The sequence below is a fragment of the Oncorhynchus keta genome, chromosome 22 (genome assembly GCF_023373465.1).
Source record: "Oncorhynchus keta strain PuntledgeMale-10-30-2019 chromosome 22, Oket_V2, whole genome shotgun sequence".
Lineage (NCBI taxonomy): Eukaryota > Metazoa > Chordata > Actinopteri > Salmoniformes > Salmonidae > Oncorhynchus > Oncorhynchus keta.
The window spans coordinates 2602758-2626083 of record NC_068442.1 but is presented as its reverse complement, the minus strand read 5'-3'; the positions used below and the strand labels follow the sequence as shown (position 1 = coordinate 2626083).

General features: G+C 42.0%; 2 protein-coding genes and 1 long non-coding RNA gene across 11 annotated transcripts in view; 1 reads left to right on the top strand and 2 right to left on the bottom strand.

Annotated features, from left to right (window-relative positions):
• LOC118400881 (dynamin-1-like protein) overlaps positions 1-7942 on the top strand; it is a 30953-nt gene extending 23011 nt beyond the window's left edge. For all 4 annotated transcript variants that reach the window (XM_052474666.1, XM_052474667.1, XM_052474668.1 and 1 more), the window contains 4 exons: positions 657-812; positions 5573-5682; positions 5895-6054; positions 7378-7942. In XM_052474666.1, the coding sequence (XP_052330626.1) occupies positions 657-812; positions 5573-5682; positions 5895-6054; positions 7378-7434 (483 nt within the window). In that variant the 3' untranslated portion in view covers positions 7435-7942. The remainder of the gene's footprint in view (positions 1-656; positions 813-5572; positions 5683-5894; positions 6055-7377) is intronic.
• Positions 7943-8088: 146 nt separating this feature from the next.
• LOC118400882 (uncharacterized) lies at positions 8089-10939 on the bottom strand. Its single transcript, XR_004829119.2, has 3 exons — positions 10836-10939; positions 10291-10328; positions 8089-8520 (listed from the first exon to the last, which is right to left on the bottom strand). It is a non-coding gene; the product is annotated as an uncharacterized LOC118400882 (long non-coding RNA).
• Positions 10940-16560: 5621 nt separating this feature from the next.
• LOC118400883 (non-muscle caldesmon-like) overlaps positions 16561-23326 on the bottom strand; it is a 58353-nt gene continuing 51587 nt past the window's right edge. For 5 of the 6 annotated variants that reach the window (XM_035797868.2, XM_035797873.2, XM_035797869.2 and 2 more), the window contains 3 exons: positions 22458-22526; positions 21506-21542; positions 16561-19806 (listed from right to left, as the gene is read on the bottom strand). In XM_035797868.2, coding sequence (XP_035653761.2) covers positions 19790-19806; positions 21506-21542; positions 22458-22526 — 123 coding nt within the window. In that variant the 3' untranslated portion in view covers positions 16561-19789. The remainder of the gene's footprint in view (positions 19807-21505; positions 21543-22457; positions 22527-23326) is intronic. The other variant, XM_035797872.2, reaches the window with a different exon arrangement.

Genomic DNA, 23326 nt, shown 5'->3' with positions numbered 1-23326 from the left:
GTTAACTGAAAATCCTGTTTTCATTAGTTCCTTAAAATGTCAGTTAATTTACTGAATTGCAATGGACTTTACACTGACCCACCCTCATACTCCCCTCTGCAAACCTGTAGACGATCCTACTTTGTGTAGGGCGCAATTCTGAATTCCCCTCATCTGTTCCCCTTCAATGTCCCACAGATGTGTTTTAATAAATTGATGAGCCCCCACCCTAACTAACTCCACCCCCTGAGGATGACCTTTTGATTCTGTCATTGCATTCCCCATCTTACACCTCTTTCCGGCATGTGTGCTTCTATACGGAGGAAGGGTCCTGGAGTGATCTTTTTGTACGATATGGCCCTGCCTCTGTCAGAGTGCTGTTTTTAATCCAGAAAGTCAGTATATGTATCTACAGACATGGCCGTATAGTCTGTAGATGTTACATCATACAAGCCTAAGGTGATGTAATAGCCCTGACACAAGCATGCTCCATCTTTGGGAATAAATTCTAACGAGCATATTGATTGTTGCGGTCTTGGAACAGTTCTCTCTTGTAAAATAGATTTTTAATCTCAAGGAGACAACTGTATAAGTAAAGGATGAATCCTTACCATTGAATAAACCACTAGACAGGATCTCTAACCTGTCTGTCTGTCTGTCTATTTCCTTGTCTCTAGGCTGCAGGTGGGGGTCCCCAGGGGGATCAGGATGGAGGGACAGGGAACTGGAGGGGCATGCTGAAGAAGGGAGATGAGGGGATGGGTGGATCCATGCTCCAGACCTCCAACCCTGCCAGCCCTCAGAGGGGCCACGCTGTCAACCTGCTGGATGTGGTGGGTAATCACTTCTAGTCAGATACTCAGTCCCAATTCTATCACTATACCTTTTGATGTTTGCAGAACTGTGATCTTGGTTAACCCGAAACTAAAGTCTCACGTAATTAGTCGGCTGCTCGATTAAGTTCTGGGTCCAACACGTGATAGGAGATGGTAGACCGGAACGAGGCGCTCCACCCTCTCTGCAAGTTATGGGCCGAATGTCTCCTCCCCGTCCGAAAATCAAAAGATGACAACCCGGGAATTGGAGGGACGCCATGTGCGACTGACGTGTTTTCCGTTTGCTCCCGTGGTATTCTTAAAGTGTATGTGAATTTTGCAGCAGAACCGTATTTATTTTCAAATATTAGTTTGGTGATCCTTTTCCGTAAAAACCAAGACTACTTTGCTTCCGAAAGTCAGCATGTCGACGAAACATAAGGCCAAAAGCATGACTTTGAGAGAACCCGGCCTACAAGACCCACTCTCATCAGCGCCCTCTCCTGAGTCTGAGGACCCGGGGACTCGCACTTTACCCGGGGGTGCGGCCTGGCTTGGCGGCACAGATATGAACATTAGAGTCCATCAAACTACTACGCTCTGAGATAGTTGAAATGAAAACGGAGGTGGTTGCTACGATTGAGGACCGAATACAGGAGGTTTCTGATACTTTAAAAGCAGATTTAACCATCCTGCGGAATGAGACGGTGCCAGCAATCACATCACTCAAAGCAACAACGGCGTAGCACACTACAACGATCGCAGCACTGGAGACCTCCGCTACCAATGTCTCTGACTTACTACATCCCTGGAGGCTGACGTGAAACGCCTGGCTGCGGATTTGAAAAAGGTGAAGGAGAGCTGTGAGTTTAGAGGGAGACTTGTATCGGTCCCAGAGTCAGCAGAAAAGCCTCGCGCCACAGATTTAATCTCAGGGCTGCTGAAGGATGTTCTTGCCTTAGATGAAAAGCCCCTGATTGATCGTGCCCACCGGTCGCTGCGCCCAAAGCCCCGGGATGGGGAGAGGCCCCGTGACATAATTCTTCAAGTGCACTTTTTTCATGAGAAGATGGAGATTCTCCGACGAGCCGGCAATACCACTCTGAGCTTTCAAGGACAGAGCTTCTCCATCTACCAGGACTACTCCCCCACTGTTTCCAGGCAGCTCGCAGCTTTCGGACAGGCCAAACGACTACTACGGGACCATCCAGGTGTGAAGTATGGACTGCGATTCCCGGCCCGTTTATGGATATCTCATGAGGGTAAAGACTACACATTTGAGTCTCCGGATGAGGCTATGGCTCACATTCAACGTCACATCAAGAAGTCTTGAACTTGCTTACAGTTCAGCAACTGTTGCGCGCGAATTGTGGATAGTAAGCAACCCACCTGTGGTACAATTATGTTTAGTTAGAACAGGCTAGTCTTGTATAGTTGGCGAACCCATTCAGGCTTATTTGATGTGATCTAATGTTTTGATCATCTAGTGTGCTTGCCTTACAAGCATTCAGTAATTTTTAATTTCATTGTATTCAGGTTTTACTTAACTCCTGTGTTTCTAGGCTGTCTCGCTCACCTATTCAGTTTGTTTACATAGTGTCTCAGTGGCTCAAAATATTTTTGGTTATTTGTTTACTGCAACCGTTTGCATTGACACAGTAAATGCTTCCCGAGTCTACACATTTTTTGGGGTCTCACTTCAATTTTAAAAGTTTTGAGCGTCATTTATGCCCAGCAAACGTTCAACGTTGCGCACACAGTTTTTTGGTATTGGTTGTAAGTTGTCTCAGTGTCAAACTAGACTATTATTATTATTATTATTATTGATTGTCTTATTACGATTTCCTTCAAATTAGGTTTTTGGCTGAGAGCCTTTACACATTTTATTTATTTTCTCTCTCAATACCTATTATAAGACTGGGAATATAATTATACACATCTACAAGTGGTGCTTTTGTCATTTCGTTTACACAAGGGATTCACTTATTTTTTAAATTTAAATCTCTCTTTTTGCTGTTTGATCCACTAACAAAACGCGACTTTAAAGTGCGGGACTGTGGGTTTAGGTTTAAGGCCGCATTCTCACAGACATACTGTGCGAAGAGAACATGTTCTATTTAGGCTTGTACCTCGTTTGGGGTTGAATTGTTCAGTTCTGATGTTGTCATTCTGTCTTTTTTAGTTTTTTTTTCTGTACTTTTTAATCTACCACCGTACATTTACTCTGAGACAAGTTATTCTGGGGTTTTTGGGTGCTCATTGCTTTTCCATTCTATGCTCCTCTTGTTTTGGCTAGTGTTTATGCTCCCAATTGGGATGACAAGTTTAATTTCTTCCTTTTTGTCTGCTATACCTAATTTAGATTCTCATTTGTTGATTTTAGGGGGGATTTCAACTAAAATGTCCCCAGTTCTTGACAAGTCCTCACGAACAACTACAGGCCCATCTAAATGTGCCCTACTTATTCAATCCTTTCTTCAGAAATATGCTATGTTTGAGGCCTGGCGTTTCCTACATCCTACAGATAGACAGTATTCCTTTTATTCTCATGTTCATCAAACGTACTCCCGGATTGATTACTTCTTTTTGGACAAAAAACTTCTGCCTAACCTTCGGCAGTGTACTTACGAGAGTATTGTTATTTCTGACCATTCACCATTAGTGCTTGAGTTAGTTTCCCCAGCGACCTCATATGTGTTATCAATGGCGCCTCAACCCCATTTTACTCTCAGAAAAGGATTTTGTCAATTTAATTTCTTCTGATATCACCTTATTCCTAGAAACTAATTCAACACCAGGTATGTCCTGCTCTACCATATGGGAGTCTCTCAAAGCATACCTACGTAGCCAAATTATTTCTTATACAGCCAACCAAAACAGAGTTCGCTCTCAGCAACTTCGGGACCTGAGCGAGTCCATAGCCACATTGGATGAGAAGTATGCTACGGATCCTTCCTCTGATCTGCATAAAGAGCGCCAACTACTCCAATCTGAATTTGATGAGCTTTCTACCAAGCAAGCTGAACAGTTACTCTTGCGAGCTCGATACAAAGTTTATGAACTAGGCGACAAGGCCAGTAAACTCCTTGCACATCAGATCCGTAAATCTGAGGCCTCACATTTAATCCCACAGATAAGGACCCCGTCTGGTGCCACCACAGTTATCTTTGTTGCTCTAGCAGACAGTTTGAAACAATCTTTTAATTTTTGGAATTTGCTACCTGTTTCTCTTAAAGGAATGGTTGTCATTAAAATGAGTGTGTTGCCCAAATTATAATTTTTTTCAATGTTTACCCATTTTTATTCAAATCTTTTTTTTATTTCAATGGATCAAACATTCATGCATTTTATTTGGGATGGAAAGGTACCACGGATTGGTAGAAAACATTTACAGAAGCCTAAGTCATTGGGGGGTTTAGCTCTACCAAATTTTCAGACATACTATTGGGCTGCAAATTTCAGAGCCCTTCTGTACTGGCTGTAGACTGATCCTACTGGCCCTAGACTCTGGGTCCAGATGGAGTCAATTGTGTAAACCTGCTGCACTTTCCTCTGTGTTGTGCTCGTCTCTCCCAGTATCCCTAGGCAAAAGGTGTCAACCCAATTGTAAAGCAGTCCCTTAAAATTTAGAATCAGTTCCGTTTAGCCAATCCCACTTTTTCCGCTATCTCCAGACTAGGAACTTTGTCAGAGCTAACACACCTGAATTTCCCCATAGGCCTGCGAATACAGCTATAGAGAGCATCTTGGAGCTGAACAAGCTTCCTTGGGGCGCAATTTCAGATGTACATGCAATCATTCATGACTTACAGAACCCTTCTTTGGTGCCTTTTAAAGACTCGATGGGAAAAGGATTTGGGGGAGGAACTTGGGGATGACGCCTGGGAATCTGTGCTGCACAGGGTGCACTGTCCTCGTTTAGCACTAGACACAGCCTCATTCAATTCAAGGTGGTTCACCGTATCCACTGGTCGGGGGCCAAACTTGGAAAAATATTCTCTGATTTTGATCCTACCCGTGTCAGATGTAAAGTGGAACCAGCCACACTGTTGCATATGTTTTGGGGATGTCATAAACTGTCAGGTTTCTGGGAATTAATATATAAATGTTTGTCATATATATATTTATATCTGTGCTCTCTGAAACTAGAAAAATTTCATTTCACGAGGGAACCCCAAACTGTTTAATGAGGCTTGGGCTCCATTCTGGTCTTACTTCAAACAGTCCTTTCTCTGATGGCACTCCTATTAAAACCAAAATAAGCCTGTATTTAAGGGTTGGATGAGCTTTTCTTTGTGTTTTGTCTGGGGGGGGCATTAAGGTTGATGTGTTTATTGATTGTGACCCGCGGATGCCTTGTTCATCTTGCCCGGGCAGAGACTGAAGTGGGAGCTTGTTTTTCCCTGTGTGTGTGTGTGTAAAACTTAAACAACCTTCGAAATCTTAACGTCTCTAAATAACCAGTGACGAAAAACACTGGAACTACTGCTGATCATTACCCCATGCCTTCCATTCCTTCCTGACAGATTCTAGAGTACCGGTTATGTTGAAGTGATGAGCAGAACTGTGACGTGTAAGCCATTTAATATGGTGGATACTTCTCACTACTCTGCTTATGCCTATCCAACCCCTTCAGATCTGCAGACATTGGAGGGGTAGGAATGGAATGGGACTAGCTACTGCTCGAAGTCCAAACAAGTTCCATAGCAACACAATGTTTAATGACCTCTGAGAAGTAGCACGTAAGTGATTGGTCTGTTTGACTGTGTATCCTCCAGCCTGTTCCCGTTTCCAGGAAGCTGTCTTCTCGAGAGCAGAGGGACTGTGAGGTCATCGAGAGACTCATCAAGTCCTACTTCCTCATCGTCAGGAAAAACATCCAGGACAGGTATGGTGCTGCTCTGCTTTACTTGCTGTTAGACTCCCTCTCCTGTGGTTTCTGTACGATGTTAAAATAGTTTGTTTCTTTCTACTTGGTGCCATCTCGATTGCTTAAAGATCTGTTGTTTCCTGCACTTAAGAGTACCAATTTTTTTCTCAATCTCACTCTCTCATCCACCCTTTCAATACTTCTCTCTCCCTTTGCGCTCCTCCCTGCAGCGTGCCCAAGGCGGTGATGCACTTCTTAGTGAACCATGTGAAAGACAGCCTGCAGAGTGAGCTGGTGGGTCAGCTGTATAAGGCAGGTCTGTTAGATGACCTGCTCACTGAGTCTGAAGACATGGCCCAGAGACGCAATGAGGCTGCAGACATGCTCAAGGTAATGTGTGTGTGTGCGCATGTGTATACGTACGCATACCATTTGTATCTAAACTCAACAAAAAAAGAAACGTCCCTTTTTCAGGATCCTGTCTTTCTAAGATCATTCGTAAAAATCCAAATAACTTCACAGATCTTCATTGTAAAGGGTTTAAACACTGTTTCCCATGCTTGTTCAACGAACCATAAACAATTAATGAACATGCACCTGTGAAAGTTAAGACACTAACAGCTTACAAAAGGTAGGCAATTAAGGTCACAGTTATGAAAACTTAGGGCACTAAAGAGGCCTTTCTACTGACTGACAAACACCAAAAGAAAGATTCCCAGGGTCCCTGCTCATCTGCGTGAACGTGACTTAGGCATGCTGCAAGGAGGCATGAGGACTGCAGATGTGGTCAGGGCAATGTCCATACTTTGAGACGCCTAAGACAGCGCTACAGGACTGACAGCTGATCGTCCTCGCAGTGGCAGACCATGTGTAACAACACCTGCACAGGATCGGTACATCCGAACAACACACCAGCGGGACAGGTACAGGATGTCAACAACAACTGCCCGAGTTACACCAGGAATGCACAATCCCTCCATCAGTGCTCAGACTGTCAGCAATAGTCTGAGAGAGGCTGGACTGAGGGCTTGTAGGCCTGTTGTAAAGCAGGTACTCACCTACAACAACGTTGCCTATGGGCACAAACCCACCGTCGCTGGACCAGACAGGACAGGCAAAAAGTGCTCTTCACTGACGAGTCGCGGTTTTGGCAATCAACGCTGTGCGTTACAGGGAAGACATTCTCCTCCCTCATGTAGTGCTCATCCTGACATGACCCTCCAGCATGACAATGCCACCAACCATACTGCTTGTTCTGTGTGTGATTTCCTGCAAGAACCCGGATCTCAATCCCATTGAGCAAATCTGGGACCTGTTGGATCAGAGGGCTAGGGCAATTCCTCCCAGAAATGTCCGAAAACTTGCAGGTGCCTTGGTGGAAGAGTGGAGTAACATCTCACAGCAAGAACTGGAAAATCTGGTGCAGTCCATGTGGAGGAGATGCACTGCAGTACTTAATGCAGCTGGTGGCCACACCAGATACTGACTGTTTTACTTTTGATTTTTGATCCCCTGCTTTGTTCAAGGACGCATTATTCCATTTCTGTTAGTCACATGTCTGTGGAACTTGTTCAGTTTGTTGAATCTTATGTTCATACAAATATTTGTTAAGTTTGCTAAAAAAAATAAAACGCAGTTGACAGTGAGAGGACGTTTCTTTTCTTGCTGAATTTCTATGAAAGTTTTGACCCCCTCTCCATCCTATGTCCACAGGCCTTGCAGAAAGCCAGTCAGGTGATTGCTGAGATCAGAGAAACACACCTGTGGTGAGGGCCTCTACCTCCATACACTCTCTCTCCCACATGGACACTATGCCCTATACTCTTCCCCTAAGCCCTGTTCTCTCAAAACTTCCTGGACTGCAGTTCAGAGATGGCCAACTTAAATGCACTGGTGTCAATTTATTGAAAGTTTCTCAATTCTCCATCCTTCTCCTGAAGTGTGCACACGCAGTCTTGGATTTAAAGCGTTAGATTAGTGTTAGCATTGGCAGGAGGGAGCTTCCCCTATTGTTAATTCCATGACAGGGAGTGTAGAAGTACACACTTTTGGAGATGGGTGGAGAATCGGGAGGTACGTTTTGAATATAGTTTTATGATATTATGTACACGAAGGGCAGTACATATCTTTGCCTGCACCACAAACACACACACAAGCTCTACTGTCCAAATTATCTTTCATATGTAAGTACAGTAAATACCATGTAAGGTGTGAGGCATACCTAAAGAATGTTTGTCCCTAAATGTAGTTAAAATAAAGCTAGAAATGGCAAACCTTAGATGTTTACTGTAGTCTCTGGCTGGATGCTGTGTTAAATGCTGTCTGTTTTGATCATGGTTGTCTATCTACATGTGTCGCTGTCTATGCTACTGTTGAACATGTCATTACTTGGTAATTCATTTGCGTTGATTTTCCCAGAGAGAAATACCACTTTCACACATACGTTTTTGGTCAGTTTGTGTGATTTGTTGTATTTTTCAACTAACATGTAAATGTATGCTACACACAGTCTCATGATTAGTTTACTCCTGACCATGCCTAAACACAATGTGTTTACAACTACTGAATTATCCATGGCCCATGTGATATTTGTTTTTCTTGGTGTCTCTCACTGGCAAATGAAAATGTGGTATAGTAGTATGTGAATTTAGTTAACACCCATAAAACAGGGACACTTGTTTTGTTACTCCCCTCTTACCCTCAGAACAGCTTCAATTTGTCAGGGCTTGGACTGTACAAGGTGTCGAAAGCGTTCCACAGGGATGCCGGCTCATGTTGACTCCAACGCTTCCCACAGTTGTCAAGTTGGCTGGATGTCCGTAGGGTGGTGGCCCATTGCTGATACACACGGGAAACCTGAGCGTGAAAAACCCAGCAACATTGCAGTTCTTGACACTCAAACCAGTGTACACCTGGCATTTACCTTACTTGGTTTAAAGGCACTTAAATATTTTGTCTTGCCCATTCACCCTCTGTGTTTCATTCAGTCTCAAGGCTTAATCCTTTAACAAGTTTATTTTAAAAAGTATGTATATCCCTTAAACTACTACTAGTTTGTTGTAGCAATCAATTGTCCCATTAACACATTAGCATCATTTCATACATCACCATATCAGTTCTTGCTCATTAGATAACACTAGGCTGGCCTCTTGCTAGTCGTCATTCATGCGAGGAGCTGAAGCTCATTGGTTAGAACTTGAATTGCTACGGGGTTGGCCCACGTGGGGGAAAATGGCGTGGCACAGCGTTAAGAAAAGCTATGCCAGACAGAACACAGATGAACACACATCATGGACCGATCCCTAGCGTCGTGGTGGTTCACCTGACTAGCGATTGCTCCTTTACCTCACCTGGCCCATATTCTTGATGTGAACTTTGATGCTGAAATGGGCAGGAAAGAATTCCAGCTTAATCTCCAACCTGCCATGCTCGCCAGGTAGTAAGCCAGCCCTGTGGTGCCAATGGATGTCAATTACAGCAGTTTGGTTCATTCTAATTATCTACCCTCCACTCAAGTGTGCATTTGTTCACTCTCCCTCACTCATGTAAAATCATTGGATTCGTGCAATCATGACCAGTCCATTCCTTTTGAGTCTGTGAGGGGGTGTTTAGTACACACTTTGGGACTGCAGATGTGGTCCACTTACGACTCAAGTGTGAATGAGTTTAATGGTTTCAGTCAGATGTCAAGTTCAGTGCAATCAATCCGGTGTACGTGTTTTTAGGCTCTTTTTTGTTGTAATAATGGGGAATTGTTTCATTCTGCAATTTCAGACCACACCATGTCAGGTTCTCCTTTTAAAATTAATAGGAGCTAGTGCATAGATGCTACATACAGTGCAGATACACAGATCTGGACACAGATGCTGTGTAAACAATGGATATGAATGGTGAAATTATCAGGGGTTGGGAAGCTATAGTTTAGCTACATGCTTCGGACAGAGTGTAGGGCCGGAGATGCAACTGAAATTTTGTGGGTGGGGAGAGAGGACAGAGGAGGCTTGACTTGAAGCACTGGGCATCTTGCTATGAAATGCATTATCTGAATTAGGCTCGCACAATTATACCTATGGAGTAGCGGCTTCCAAGAGTTGGCTTAACATTGGACCAGAGCAAACGTTAGCTAGCAAGCTTGCGTGTGCAGAGCAGCACCAGAATTAAAATAAAAACGTCTTACCTTTTTGTAATGCTTTTAAAATAACGGTTCTGTTCTGGAACAGGATAAATTACTTTCTTTCCCAGTTCTGATTATGTTCCTCTACAAATGTTACTATTTTCAGTTCTGTTTCAGCCAGGTTTTCTGCATTATTGTATAATTGGGTATCAATGGATAATGAAAGACTTGTTCAAATAAATGATTGTTCCACTGTTAAAGGACTGATTATGACCATGACCAACCCTGGTTGAGGGTTTGAAAGGAATGATGAGAAAAATAGTTACTGGAATAGAAACGAGTGACTGCCTAATTAAGATGAAAACCAAAATGATAGGTCTTGTTCATTGGGCACGAAGTTGAAGAAACTGTTCTCAAATGTTTGTCTCCCGCTTGTTTCCATTTCGTACCCTAATAAACATGAATTATTATGTCCCTCAAAGTCAAAAATCCCAAACCTCAGTGTTACTTACCTTTGGTGATCCTGGACCCGAGTGAGAAGCTGGTTCATCTGTAAGGACACACATACTGTAAGTCCGGCTATAAGCATTTAAACAACTTTTAGTTACTGTAGAGGAAACCTGTACAAGTGTAGTCCATCGGAGAGATGGAGAGGAACACGGTGATACTGTAGAAGAATTCACCTGTTCAGTAGTACTATAGGTCACCTCTGGTGTACCCACTGCCTGGGACCTCACATTGTGTAAAAATAAAAAGACCAATCAAGAGATCTTTCAAATAAACTAAATCCACAATATGTTTGACCCCCTAAAATGTTTGATAGAAAAGAGAAGGAAAATACAGCAACCCTGAGCTGCCATTCCTTCTCCCTCTCCACACAAACCCTCCGCAGAGCGTTTCTCCTACGCATATGTACACAAACGCACAGTAGTTAGGTGTTTGCTTGTTAGTTGTAATGTTTTTTTTTAACAGTGAATGCACTGTAGAAATATAAAATGTTATTATTTAATTATATTTCTATGGAAAGCACAGTCACGTGCTGAAACGGCCGACTCACAATCCTGTTTACGAGGGAGATGAGCTCCTCTTCCTCCGGATGAAGTGAGACTCAGAGACTGGAGCTCAGACAGGTCCTTCTCCTGACGCTTCCTGTGCATGTCCTGACCACCAGAAAGAAGAAACAGATTTCGTAATAAGAATTGCTTTGGTAAGACATGATATATTACACGACATCACTAGATAGACTATTGTTTTTGGCTTCTGTCTTCATTGACTTTCGGTACCTCTTGCTAAATATGACAGATGGCAGCTGAAGGCAAGAGCAAACTTGTCACAAATGGTGAGTTTTCTTACCGTGGTTTGTGTTGTGTTGGATGGTTCAACTCACATCCAAATCCACTTTGTCACCATCAGCCATCTTTGGTGCAGAGAGGATTTGCATGAACCTATGGAAATGAAAAATGTATGGAATATAATCTCAGTATGCACATTTCAGTAAACTTCAAATGTGATCCTTAATCACATAAAATGCGTCATCCGTCAGGGGAACAGAAAGAGCGGGAAACAGAAACAGATGTTTGGGCAGAAATGACTAAGCATGACCAACTGGTGTGACCTGGAAAAACTTGCCCTGAACAGAGTGACATGGAGGATATTCAACAACCTATGCTCCTTTATAGGAGCCACGGTCTTAAGACTTTAATCAAGTAAGTCACATTGTCAAATTGAATCTTATGATTTTGTGGTAAATCAAAAACGTACTTTGGTTTAGGCTTAAATCCATCTGGAATTTAAAAATAAGTGACTCTTAGCTTGATGATATCATACACAATTATAATAATGCTTAACCTTTTGTATGTTAACTGGGATAGAAAAGTCCTTTAGTTTTACTGCATGGGGTCATAAAAGTATAATTATGTAATAAAATATCCATTATATAGAGTTGCATATACACTAGCTCTCAAGAAGCCAAGGGGAGCATACCCAGCCCTAGGGTTCTCAATTGAAGTGAAGGTATGAATCACAGCTGGCTCCATGTGAACTACAATCCCGACCTGCCGTTTTAACGTTTAGAAATGTTAATAATCCTCGCCTGCTATACAATTTTGCAAACCTTTGTAACGTAACTTTCCTATCAGCAAGAAATAATCTTTCAAATACACTTCTAGTACTCAGTTTAGCAAAGTTGCACATGGCTGTGCTCTCACACCCTCCAGCCGAAGTAGGCTACAACAAATCCTCTCACTTTGCGCTTGCATTTCCATTGGACCATTCTATTCCACATTTCTGCCCTGAAGCAGGTGTAACTCAAAACACAGCCGGGTGAAACTTCGCTAAACTGCGTACAGTAAGTGTATATTTAAAAAATATATTAAGGATAAGTTCCAAATATTTCCCAACCCGTATCGGAAGCGAGGTGTATTAACGTTTAGAAAGAGCATTTGGGTAGCGTTGGGCAGCTTCGGTGCATATTCCACCGGAAAATTAAACAGTACGTGGAATGACCCAATGCAATTTAAATCATGGTAAGAGCAACATGCACGGAGTGCCCTCGGAACAGCCTCAATTCATTGGGGCATGATTGACTGTACAAGGTGTCGAAAGCGTTCCACAGGGATGCTGGACCATGTTGACGCCAATGCCTCCCACAGTTGTGTCAAGTTGGCTGGATGTCCTTAGGGTGGTAGACCATTATTGACACAAGGGAAACTATTGGGTGTGAAAAACCCAGCAGCGTTGCAGTTCTTGACACAACTGACACCCACTACCATACCCTGTTCAAATGCACTTAAATATTTTCTCTTGCCCCTTCAGCATCTGAATGGCACACATACAATACACAATCCATGTCTCAGTTGTCTTAAGCCTTAAAAATACTTAACTTGTCTCCTCCCCTTCCTCTACACTGATTGAAGTGGATTTAATAAGTGACATCAATACGAGATCAGACTGACCAGGTGAAAGCTGTCATGGAAAAAGCATGTGTCCTTAATGTTTTGAACACTCAGTGTATACACCAGCAGTCAGTTTAAAAAAAATGTTCTGTACTAGTCTAATTCATTATAATAATTTTATGAAAACCTAAATTTATCGACAGACTTTCAGACAAAGCCAAAATAAATCTTTACCTTCCTCCCTTCAAAAGTAGTGGCATGAAAACAAAATAAATATTTCATTAGTTTGATATAGCAGAAGATTTTAAAAAAGTTTAAGAAACATGATACTCACTGCACTTCCTCCACTTCTGTTTCTGGCATGTTTTATTTGAACCCTAAAATACAAAATACACCGTAATATGGCTCTAAGATGTTTGTCTACTAGCCCGACTGTCCAGTTCCTAAAACCATTCAATTCCATCCCCGGGAGTAACCCATACCGGATTCAAACACATGGAATAACAAGCTATTATAGTCTAAACTACCATCATCACCTCCCACCATCACAGCACTTAATCTTCCTCTCGACATCTGAAGTATTTACTCTGGCTTGTTCACTTGCTCAGAGGACATTGTCAGTCTGATCAATTACTTAGCTGCTCTTAGAAGAACACTACCAGTCAACATTTTGGCCACACTTACTCATTCAAGGGTTTTTATTTATTCTTACGATTTTATACATTGCAGAATTCCGGTCTCTAGTTCATCAGGCTGCTGATTATCCCGTGCACCTGTCACCATCGTCAAGCGCACCTGACACTCACCTGGACTCCATCACCTCCTTGATTATTTTCCCTATATCTGTCACTCCCCTTGGTTCTGTCCGTGGGTGTTATTGACTCTGTTTCATGTCGGTGCGTTGTTTGTGGGTCGTGTTAATTGTTTTATTTATTTATTCAAATACTCACTCCCAGCACTTGCTTTCTGACTCTCAGCGCACTCTTTACAAGAATAATAGTGAAGACATCAAAACTATGAAATAACACATAGGGAATCATGAAGTAACCAAAAAAGTGTTAAACAAATCAAAATATGTTTTATATTTGAGATGACAGCTTTGCACACTCTTGGCATTCTCTCAACCAGCTTCATGAGTTAGTCACCTGGAATGCATTTCAATTAACAGGTGTGCCTTAAAAGTTCAATTGTGGAATTTCTTTCCTTATTAATGTGTTTGAGCCAATCAGTTGTGTTGTGACAAGGTCGGGGTGGTATACAGAAGACCAAGTCCATTTTAATGCAAGAACAGCTCAAGTAAGAGAAGAGAAATGTCAGTCCATTACTTTAACACATGAAGGTCGGTCAATCTGGAAAATGTCAAGAACTTTTAAAGTTTCTTCAAGTACAGTCGCAAAAACGATCAAGCGCTATGATGTGGCTCTCATGAGGACTGTCACAGGAAAGGAAGACCCAGAGTTATTGGGTTCATTAGAGTTACCAGCCTCAGAAATGGCAGCCCAATTAAATGCTTCACAGAGTTCAAGGAACAGACACATCTCAACATCAACTATTCAGAGGAGACTGCGTGAATCAGGCCGTCATGGTTGAATTGCTGCAAAGAAACTACTACTAAAGTACACCAATAAGAAGAAGAGACTTGCTTGGCCCAAGAAACACGGGCAATGGACATTAGACCGGTGGAAATCTGTCCTTTGGTCTAATGAGTCCAAATTTGAGATTTTTGATTCCAAACGCCGTGTCTTTTTGAGACGCAGAGAAGGTGAATGGATGATCTCCGCATGTGTGGTTCCCACCGTGAAGCATGGAGGAGGATGTGTGGGGGTGCTTTGCTGGTGACACTGCCTGTGATTTATTTAGAATTCAAGGCACACTTAACTAGCATGGCTCCCACAGCATTCTGCAGCGATAAGCCATCCCATCTGGTTTGCGCTTAGTGGGACTATCATTTGTTTTTCAACAGGACAATGACCCAACACACTTCCAGGCTGTGTAAGGGCTATTTGATCAAGAAGGATAGTGATGGAATACTGCATCAGATGACCTGGCCTCCACAATCACCTGACCTCAACCCAATTGAGATGGTTTGGGTTAAGCAGCCAACAAGTGCTCAGCATATGTGGGAACTCCTTCAAGACGGTTGGAAATGCATTCCAGGTGACTACCTCATGAAGCTGGTTGAGAGAATGCCAAGAGTGTGCAAAACTGTCAAGGCAAAGGGTGGCTACTTTGAAGAATCTAAAGTATAAAATGTATTAAGATTTGTTTAACACTTTTAGTTACTACATGATTCCATATTTGTTATCTCATAGTGTTGGTGTCTCCAGTATTATTCTACAATGTAGAAAATAGTGAATATAAAGAAAAACCCTTGAATAAGTAGGTTTATCCAAATTTGTGACTGGTACTGTATATAACTCAATTGTATTTAATGAGGGCTTGATCCACACAACATTGCACTCATCCATACTCCCTTCTATAGATACAAGGAGTCTACAGGTCATGGTCTCGTCGGACCAGTAGAAAAGGAAATAAACCTTATACTGAGTCTAAACTGGGATAGCGGCCAAGTACACTGTCTGCTTTAGGCACTAACAGGACTGTCAGTTACGTACTTCAGGAGAGATGGGGGAGTCCCAGACTCCCTTCACCACTCATGAAATTGAACCTCATGTCATGCCTATCCTATGGTGATGTCCAACTGCCTGCCAGAGCCCTGTCAGTGGCTTTAGAAATGTAATGCTTTATTTGAAAGGTACCTGCATCAGAGTACCTAAAGCACATTACTTCATATGACGCATATAACATCCGTAACCCGTGCATAAATCAAATCAGACACATGCGCCAAATACAACAGGTGTAGTAGACCTTACAGTGAAATGCTTACTTTACGAGCCCCTAACCAACAATGCAGTTTTAAAAAATACAGATAATAAAAATAAAAATAACAAGTAATTAAAAGAGCAGCAGTTAAAATAACAACGGCGTGACTATATACAGGGGGGGTACCAGTACAGTCAGTGTGCGGGGGCACCAGTTAGTTAAGGTAATATGTACAGGTAGGTAGAGTTATTAAAGTGACTATGCATAAATGATAACAACAGAGAGTAGCAGAGGTGTAAAAGAGGGGGGGGGGGTGCAAATAGTCTGAGTATCCATTTGATTAAGTGTTCAGGAGTCATGGCTTTCGGGTAGAAGCTGTTTAGAAGCCTCATGGACCTAGACTTGATGCTCTGGTAGCAGAGAGAACAGTCTATGACTAGGGTGGCTAAATCATTCCCAAGCAGTACATAAGCATATCATTGTGAATTTGTTATACACTCCTTATGTAGGTAACCTTCAAATAAAGTGTTACTGAAATGTATGAGGGCGCTCCACTCCCCCACTGCCTCCTCTCATTCCTAGAGAGACAAAATGGTCAAGATAATGAGCAAGCTAAGAACCATCCAAGTTGATATCTGCTCTAGCTGTATCACATTGATTTATGATGAATTCCAAGGCAACGTAAAGGTATGGCTGGATGTAAAGACATGTCAGTATGAAGTAATAGCCCTTACCCGAGCCCAAGGCAGAAAGGGAGAGACAGATACAGAGGCTGCAATTCCTTAGGGTTCAGAATCCTAACAGGTTTGTTTGGCTAAAAAAGGGTATGTAAGTGTGGCCCTTCCTGTTCATGCGACTGCATTGCCCTATGGTTGTTCAGATATTGTTCGAACCTTAAGACAATGGAACCCCAACATATCTGAAGGCATGCGCACGCATACGTGCACGTACAGACACAGGGTTTCATTGACCTTCGCCTTTTGAGAACATCATTCATCCATTAAAACATTCACAAGCTATTGAACAAAAACACAACATCCAAAAAACAAAACTATGACACATTCGTAGCTTTTTACGTTTGTTTTATTGATGTAGCGGGGACAAGGAAAATCTTGAATCAAAACCTCTGAACAAGGCAGTTCATTATAATAGACATTAGGACTTACTTTACTTACAATACTCTCCTTTACCTCAAGTTTAAAAGAAAAAGGAGCTTTCACAGAGATCGATACCACGTCATACTCAGAATGCCAAAGTGAAACATCAATGAGTAAAGAACTGCATTTTAATTAGACGCCTAGTACAGTATTGTATTTTGGTATACGTCAGTAAAATCAACTGTATATAGACAGATGGGTCTTTACTTTTCCCCTTAACTTGCAATACGGTGCAAATCTCAGCTAATGTTACTCTGTGGGAACATTTCCCATGGTGTTTCAAAATGATGCAAAGAATCCTTTAAAAAAATCAAATACAATGAATTACTTGAAAATGTGTAAAAAAAAGAGGACATACTTAAGAATCCCCAGAACATTTGACATATTTGGTTTTGAAATTATAAGATGCGGTAATGAGGTCAATAGAAGTCGACCAAAACAATGGAAATGCCATGGAAACGCACAGGGGAAAGAAGCCATGGAGGAAAGATCGCGAATCTCTTTATTGCCCCCAGGAAAATGTGTCTACATTTAGGCTATTGTCTTTGAAACTATGCTGAGGTAAAAAAAAAAAAAAAAAATCGGAGTATAATGCTTGTATTCATGTCAACCCCAATACATATGTCATCCTCTTCAATAAACTGCATTACAGTTAAAAACGACTTTGACTACCACCACCGATTTTTCTATGCTAGCTATGCTACCAGCTTTTACGAACGGGTGTTAGCATTTAGCAGTCACTTCTTCTAAACCTGGAAATGGACTACTTCTAAATGTTGTGCAGCGTAAACAGCCAAATATATCCAAAAATATATCCGACAGAGAGGGCTGCCTCGCTTCTAGCTCTTACAAGCATTTCGCTACACCTGCAATAACATCTGCTAAACACGTGTACCTGACCAATCCAATTTGATTTGAGATTTGTTGAACGTGCGCCAATCCGGTGTCCTTCTTCTATCCCCCAATGGTCTATGTTCCATTGGCCTCTTTACTGCATCTACGCCTCCTCATTGTTTAAAACTTTTGTCTAAAAAAAAAAAACAGTCTCTTTGGCTTATTTGTGAATATCTTTCATGGAACAATGAGATATGACTCCTGTCTCTTTGGGTGATTGTTAACTTCAGTCAAACGGTCACACCTTTCCTGGATAGTCCTTACTTTACACAATAGCCTTATTATACATTGAGACCTTTAAGCCCAACCAAGGAGTGATTAACCCTCTGATAATCTTGCTACAGTCCTGGGCATTATTTATCCAATGATTTTGAGGGGGTTAGTTTAGCAACCAGTGCTTATTGGGAAATAAGTTGTCGTTCATGGTTTATGTCACCTGGAGAGCAGAGCCATTCAATATACATGTGTACGGTGTCCATATTAGGACAGCCTCCTCGTGACCATGTGGCAGTCCGAATATTGACATCCGTAAACATAAAATAAGTCAAGTATTTAGAGGCTCTTATCAGCCCAAACCCAGCTAAGCGGGACCAAAGTATCAGTCAACGAAAAGTATATTTGGGAGGAAAAAACAGCTGTGATGCCATAAAACTCATTTTGATATTTCCAGAAATGGAATACAAAACGTGAACACATCTCAAAAAAGCTGTGATCGTGGATACTGCTAATTCATAACTAAAAACTAAAATACCCCGTTCGACTGAATAATGTGAATATGCACTACAATGACACCATCACGTCACCATTACACTGTGAGCAAAGATATCGAAGTGATGAATGTGACAAACATCTATCCTGACATATAGGTAGTACATGTATCTGATCAGACTGCCAGCTAATGTCAACCTTATGGAAGCTTTTCTTGAAAAATATAAAAAAATAAAAGTACAACCAAATTCAGTTCAGTATGGCTATTTGGATAGATACCTTATTCAATTCTTAGTGTATCTCTTCAGAAGACGCATTACATTTTGGATAACTTTGAAAACGTTTTTTTTTTAAGGTTTCTTATCTATTCTTTGAATTTCTTTTGTTTATCAAAGAAATTAAGTCGAGCCCAAAAGGGTGGGGGGGATACAATATTTGTCATTACACTAACATAAATTATTTCCAAATGTCATTTTCACAGCATAAATTCTATGAGGATGTACAAGGGATTGTGCAAAGGCTGGAGGGGTTGGAACCGTTTCAGGGATCAGACCGGAAAAGAATGACATCTTTCGATGAACAGAATCAGAACCAGGAATTAAAGTGATCTACAGTATACTGTTCTGGAACAGAAGCATTATTGTTCAAGCATGGGAACTGTTTAATAACGTTATTTTATACATTCTGGGGATTGTTTTCCAGTCCCACAAAAACAAAAAACAAAGCACCTCTGCAAAGCCCACACTCAAAAACGTATTCCAGTGTGTGCCTGCCAGCTGAAAATCTTCACCGGTGTTTATGTGTGTGTAGGCTACATGCCCCACCCCCTCTGAAGCATAGGCTACTGTAGCCTACTGATGTTACAAGCGTGATTCAGAAATTAAGGAGAGAAATATTTTAGTAGAGAAGAATGGATTAACTTTTTCATTGCTAGTTAAGGATACTATAGCACACACAAGCTTGTTATCTAGCTGAATAGCTCTAGTCCAACATTAAGCCAACTCTCGAAAGTTCAAAGACATTCAAAGTTCCTTCATAGAAGCCGCTCCTCCGTACCTATAATTCTGTGGGTCTAATTCAGAAAATGCATGTCATAACAAGATGCCCAGCACTTCAAGCCAAGCCTCCTCCTCCTCCACCCTCTCTCCCCACCCGCAACATTTTAGTTGCATCTCTTGACCTACACTTGTCTGTCCAATGCATGTTAACAACTATAGCTTGCCCACTCCATAGCATGCTGCTCTATCCGCAATGATTGGTGAAGTCATATAGAAAAATAGATTTTAGAGGTTTAAAAAGGAACAGAAAGGAACGCTATATTTATTTTGGGGGGTTTCGAACAGGTTCAGAACTTGCTGGTCAGAACAGTGGAACTTAAAAAAAAAAAAAAAATGTTTCTGTTCAGAACTGAAAGATAATTTGGGTGCCAACCCCCGCAGGGCTGTTATGGAGATATTTTTGGTTATGAATACACAGAGTAGAGTCTTGTATTTCATCAGTTTGGGCTTCTTCCTCAGGGTTTATACTTTGGATCATTAGCGGCCCACACCTGCTGAGAGAGATAGGGAGGAAAATACCATTAGTCCTGAGGAAAAGTTGCAAAAAGTCACAAACAAAAAGTGACAAAACGGTGCAAGGAAACAGAGAACAACCAGTACAGCCAAACTCTTAAAAATGTCTCTTAAAAAAGAATCACTAAGAATCACTAAAATAAGTATACTTCTACTTCTAAGTGAGTCATAGTTATTCAATTATAACTCCCAGAGATAAATATGTATCCACTCCTTCAGAATATGGCAAACCTTATCAAACGTTATTCGGTGTTAATAGAGACACTGACTGATTAACAAGTCATCTAATTTTAGAGCTGTTCATCAAAATATATATATATGTGTGTGTGTGTGTGTGTGTGTGTGTGTGTGTGTGTGTGTGTGTGTGTGTGTGTGTGTGTGTGTGTGTGTGTGTATGTATGCACGTACACACATGTGTGCGTGAATGTGTTCAAGTACAGTGAAGTGTGTGTGTGTGTTTGTGTACAAGCATGCATGTGTGAGTTAGTGTATGTGTGTGTGTGTGTGTGTGTGTGTGTGTAGTTGTGTATATCAGACCCAGTAGGCGCTACCTTTGTTGACACATATTCTGAGGCCCCTACAGTGACACTAGTTTTAGTGATTGATAGCTCAAACAATGTAATTTGCCCTTCTGTTCATTCCCAGTGGGCTATTTCAGCTGAAGATCTGGGAAGGTTGCATGGGTTGGGGCGCTAGATAAGGTGACACCCAAGCGAGTGAGGACAGCTTTTCCTTCCCCTAGGGTCTGACTCAGACAGTGGGTGTTTGAGGGATATCCCCAGTTTGGGTTAGACTGGGCTGAGGGTGCTAATAATGATACAGTATAAACCGTATTGGGGGAACTATAAAAGTAGCACAGTAGTGGGAAAGGTACTTGGGCAGAAACGTGTACTGTATAATCAATATAACTTGTTACCCATAGGAATCATATCTCTTTGATGTGTCAGTATCTACTGTTGCTAGTCTCACTCAACAGCCACTGAGATTACACCGTAAGCAACTACAATTGACCCCGTAAGAGTATAAGCCTTGACAACATTACGGTTGCGTGTAAAAGCCGAGTGAGGGAGGCTACTTTACAGCTCAAACGGCTGGTAATCCTCCACAGCCCTATGGGCATAATGCAACAGTAGTGTGACAATAGCAGCTGCACTGTGGCATGCGTGGCATCATGCCGACGGTCTGCACAGTATTCGTCAGGTCCAGGTGGCGAGGGGTGACCTACGCAGGGCAGCGGAGGCATCCCACTATATAGGGAATAGGATTCCATTTAGGATGCCTCCGCTGCCCTGCGTTGTTTAACCCCCACGCTACCTAGACCATTTGGGACACAGGACATGACAGGTTCCTTGCACAGAGAAATAAGGTCAGTGGGAACGGGCCCTTTAAATATAGAACAATAATGCAATGGCAAAGGCAATGGAACATGCCCAATATGTCCGTCCAAAGGATTTGATTTACGGTGGCCAGCGAACTCGCGCAGAGTGGAGGACAGACAGTAGGAGTTATGGACACGGCTCCATTGGGGGATGTAAATCAATTCAAGGCTTGTGTGGGTGGGTGTCCTTCATGAGAGGAAAAAGTCTCCGTAGCCTCAGCTTCTTTCGTTCTGTGACGATGTCACTCACAACAGGTTCGGAAAAAGCACACGTTCACATCATGGTGAGAAAAGTCACTTACCATTTGTGACAGATTTGTTCTTGCCTCCAACTGTCACCTGGTAACAGAAAACAAGGGGACACAAAGTTACTAAACCATCTAATCTTTGCCAGTGAAATGACTGTATTTCAAGGTGAATCATGTTTTACCAAAGGGCAATCATTATTTACTTATTCAAACGTCATATACTTCAGGGTCATGCATTTTAATATGCTCAACTGACTCACAAGGAGTGTACTCAGGAATGAGAGTGAAGAAAGTGTGACAACGATGTATCAGCAAACCAGAATTGAACATGACGAGGAAACGTTGTGCTAGAGTACTGAAATTCCGACAGAAGAACACCCTTTCTTAACATTCCTGGAACTATTTGAGAACATTCCCAATGCCAAACCGGTTGGAGAACATTCCTGGGAACATTTCCTGTAAAGGTGCAGCTGACCCATTATGTGTCATGGCGTTGGTGGCGTAGAATACATAGGGGTATAATCACAGCAAGGTTAAGATAACTCAGTAGCCTGCTGTTTTGCCATCTCCTATGGTCATTGTTTGGTGTGACAAACAGATCTGGGATCAGGCTAAAGACTAAGTACCTGGTGGTGTAACGTGCAAAACTTTCCTTTCGCTCAATACCATTACCTCTTCTGCTTATCGAGGTTTAAAGGTGCAGTCAATTACGTTGACTGTTTCAAATGGGGAAGAGTAGAATCGCAGAATCCTGTGTTATTGTACATCCTAAGAAGTGATTCATCTTTGGTACACTGTACTGTTGCCTAATCAGTACTGTTGCCTAATCACCCTAAACCCAACACTTGTGGAGATCTGAGAGATTGGACAGATGTTGGCAATATGGCAAAAAATACACCAAGCCTGTTAGAGGGCAAGGTGGAGCTATCCCCATACTGTTAACATCAAATCCTCTCTGTTCTCCATGTGTCTGCGGGCAGGGCCATCGTCTGATCTACTAGCTCACCTTAGCAGGGGAGGAGCCTTTTGTTTCCCATAGGCTGCGCTTGTTGCCCACATCAACAGGTTTCAGGTCCTGCAAGAGAACACAGAGCATAACGTGGGGGAAGAAGCCATAGTGAGGCTACAGTGCATTTCATCTGAACAAAAGCATAGATGGAACTACGCTGGATGCTAAGAAGTGCATCAATGGGTGGTGAATGATCACGACTGAATTGCTAATCGTGTATCGCTTTTCAAGAAAGTACTTTTGAAAGATGTCTGATGCATATGGCTAACATGACAAACTGGATCATACTGTACCTTTCCCACAGATAAAATCAATCAGAAGACAGAACAGAAAAGTACAGAAGGAAGGAAAGTTCCGGAGGAGGAAAACTGCAGAGCTAGTCAAGTAGAAGAGAGGAAAATAAAGAAGTTGTTAAACAACAGTCATTGATAAGACAGACATTTTCTCAAAACAAATAGCCTGCCTCAAAAGCTAAATGCAAATGGTTAGCGAAACATTTCATGTAACATAACAGAAGGAGTGCTTTTACAACTTCTCTCCATGAGAGGGAAACCTTGCAGCGTTCACGTAGAAGCAACTTGGCTCTTACAAGTACTTGTGGCCAGAAGGAATGGGACTCAAGATAAAACCTCATAAATGTCAGGTTCGAACAAAGTGGCTTGCCAATTCAACAGTACTGTTCTGCCTGTCTCGAATAGAACGGGTCAAATTAGCCTGCTAGCAAGCTAGAAAGAATAGGATGCACTGGCTGTCACAAATGGCCTCAACATCACACTGGATATGGCATTACTTTAGATATACATCCAATTTAGGATACCTGTATCTTACACATCGGTTATACACAGAAATTATCTAGTTTAACTCTC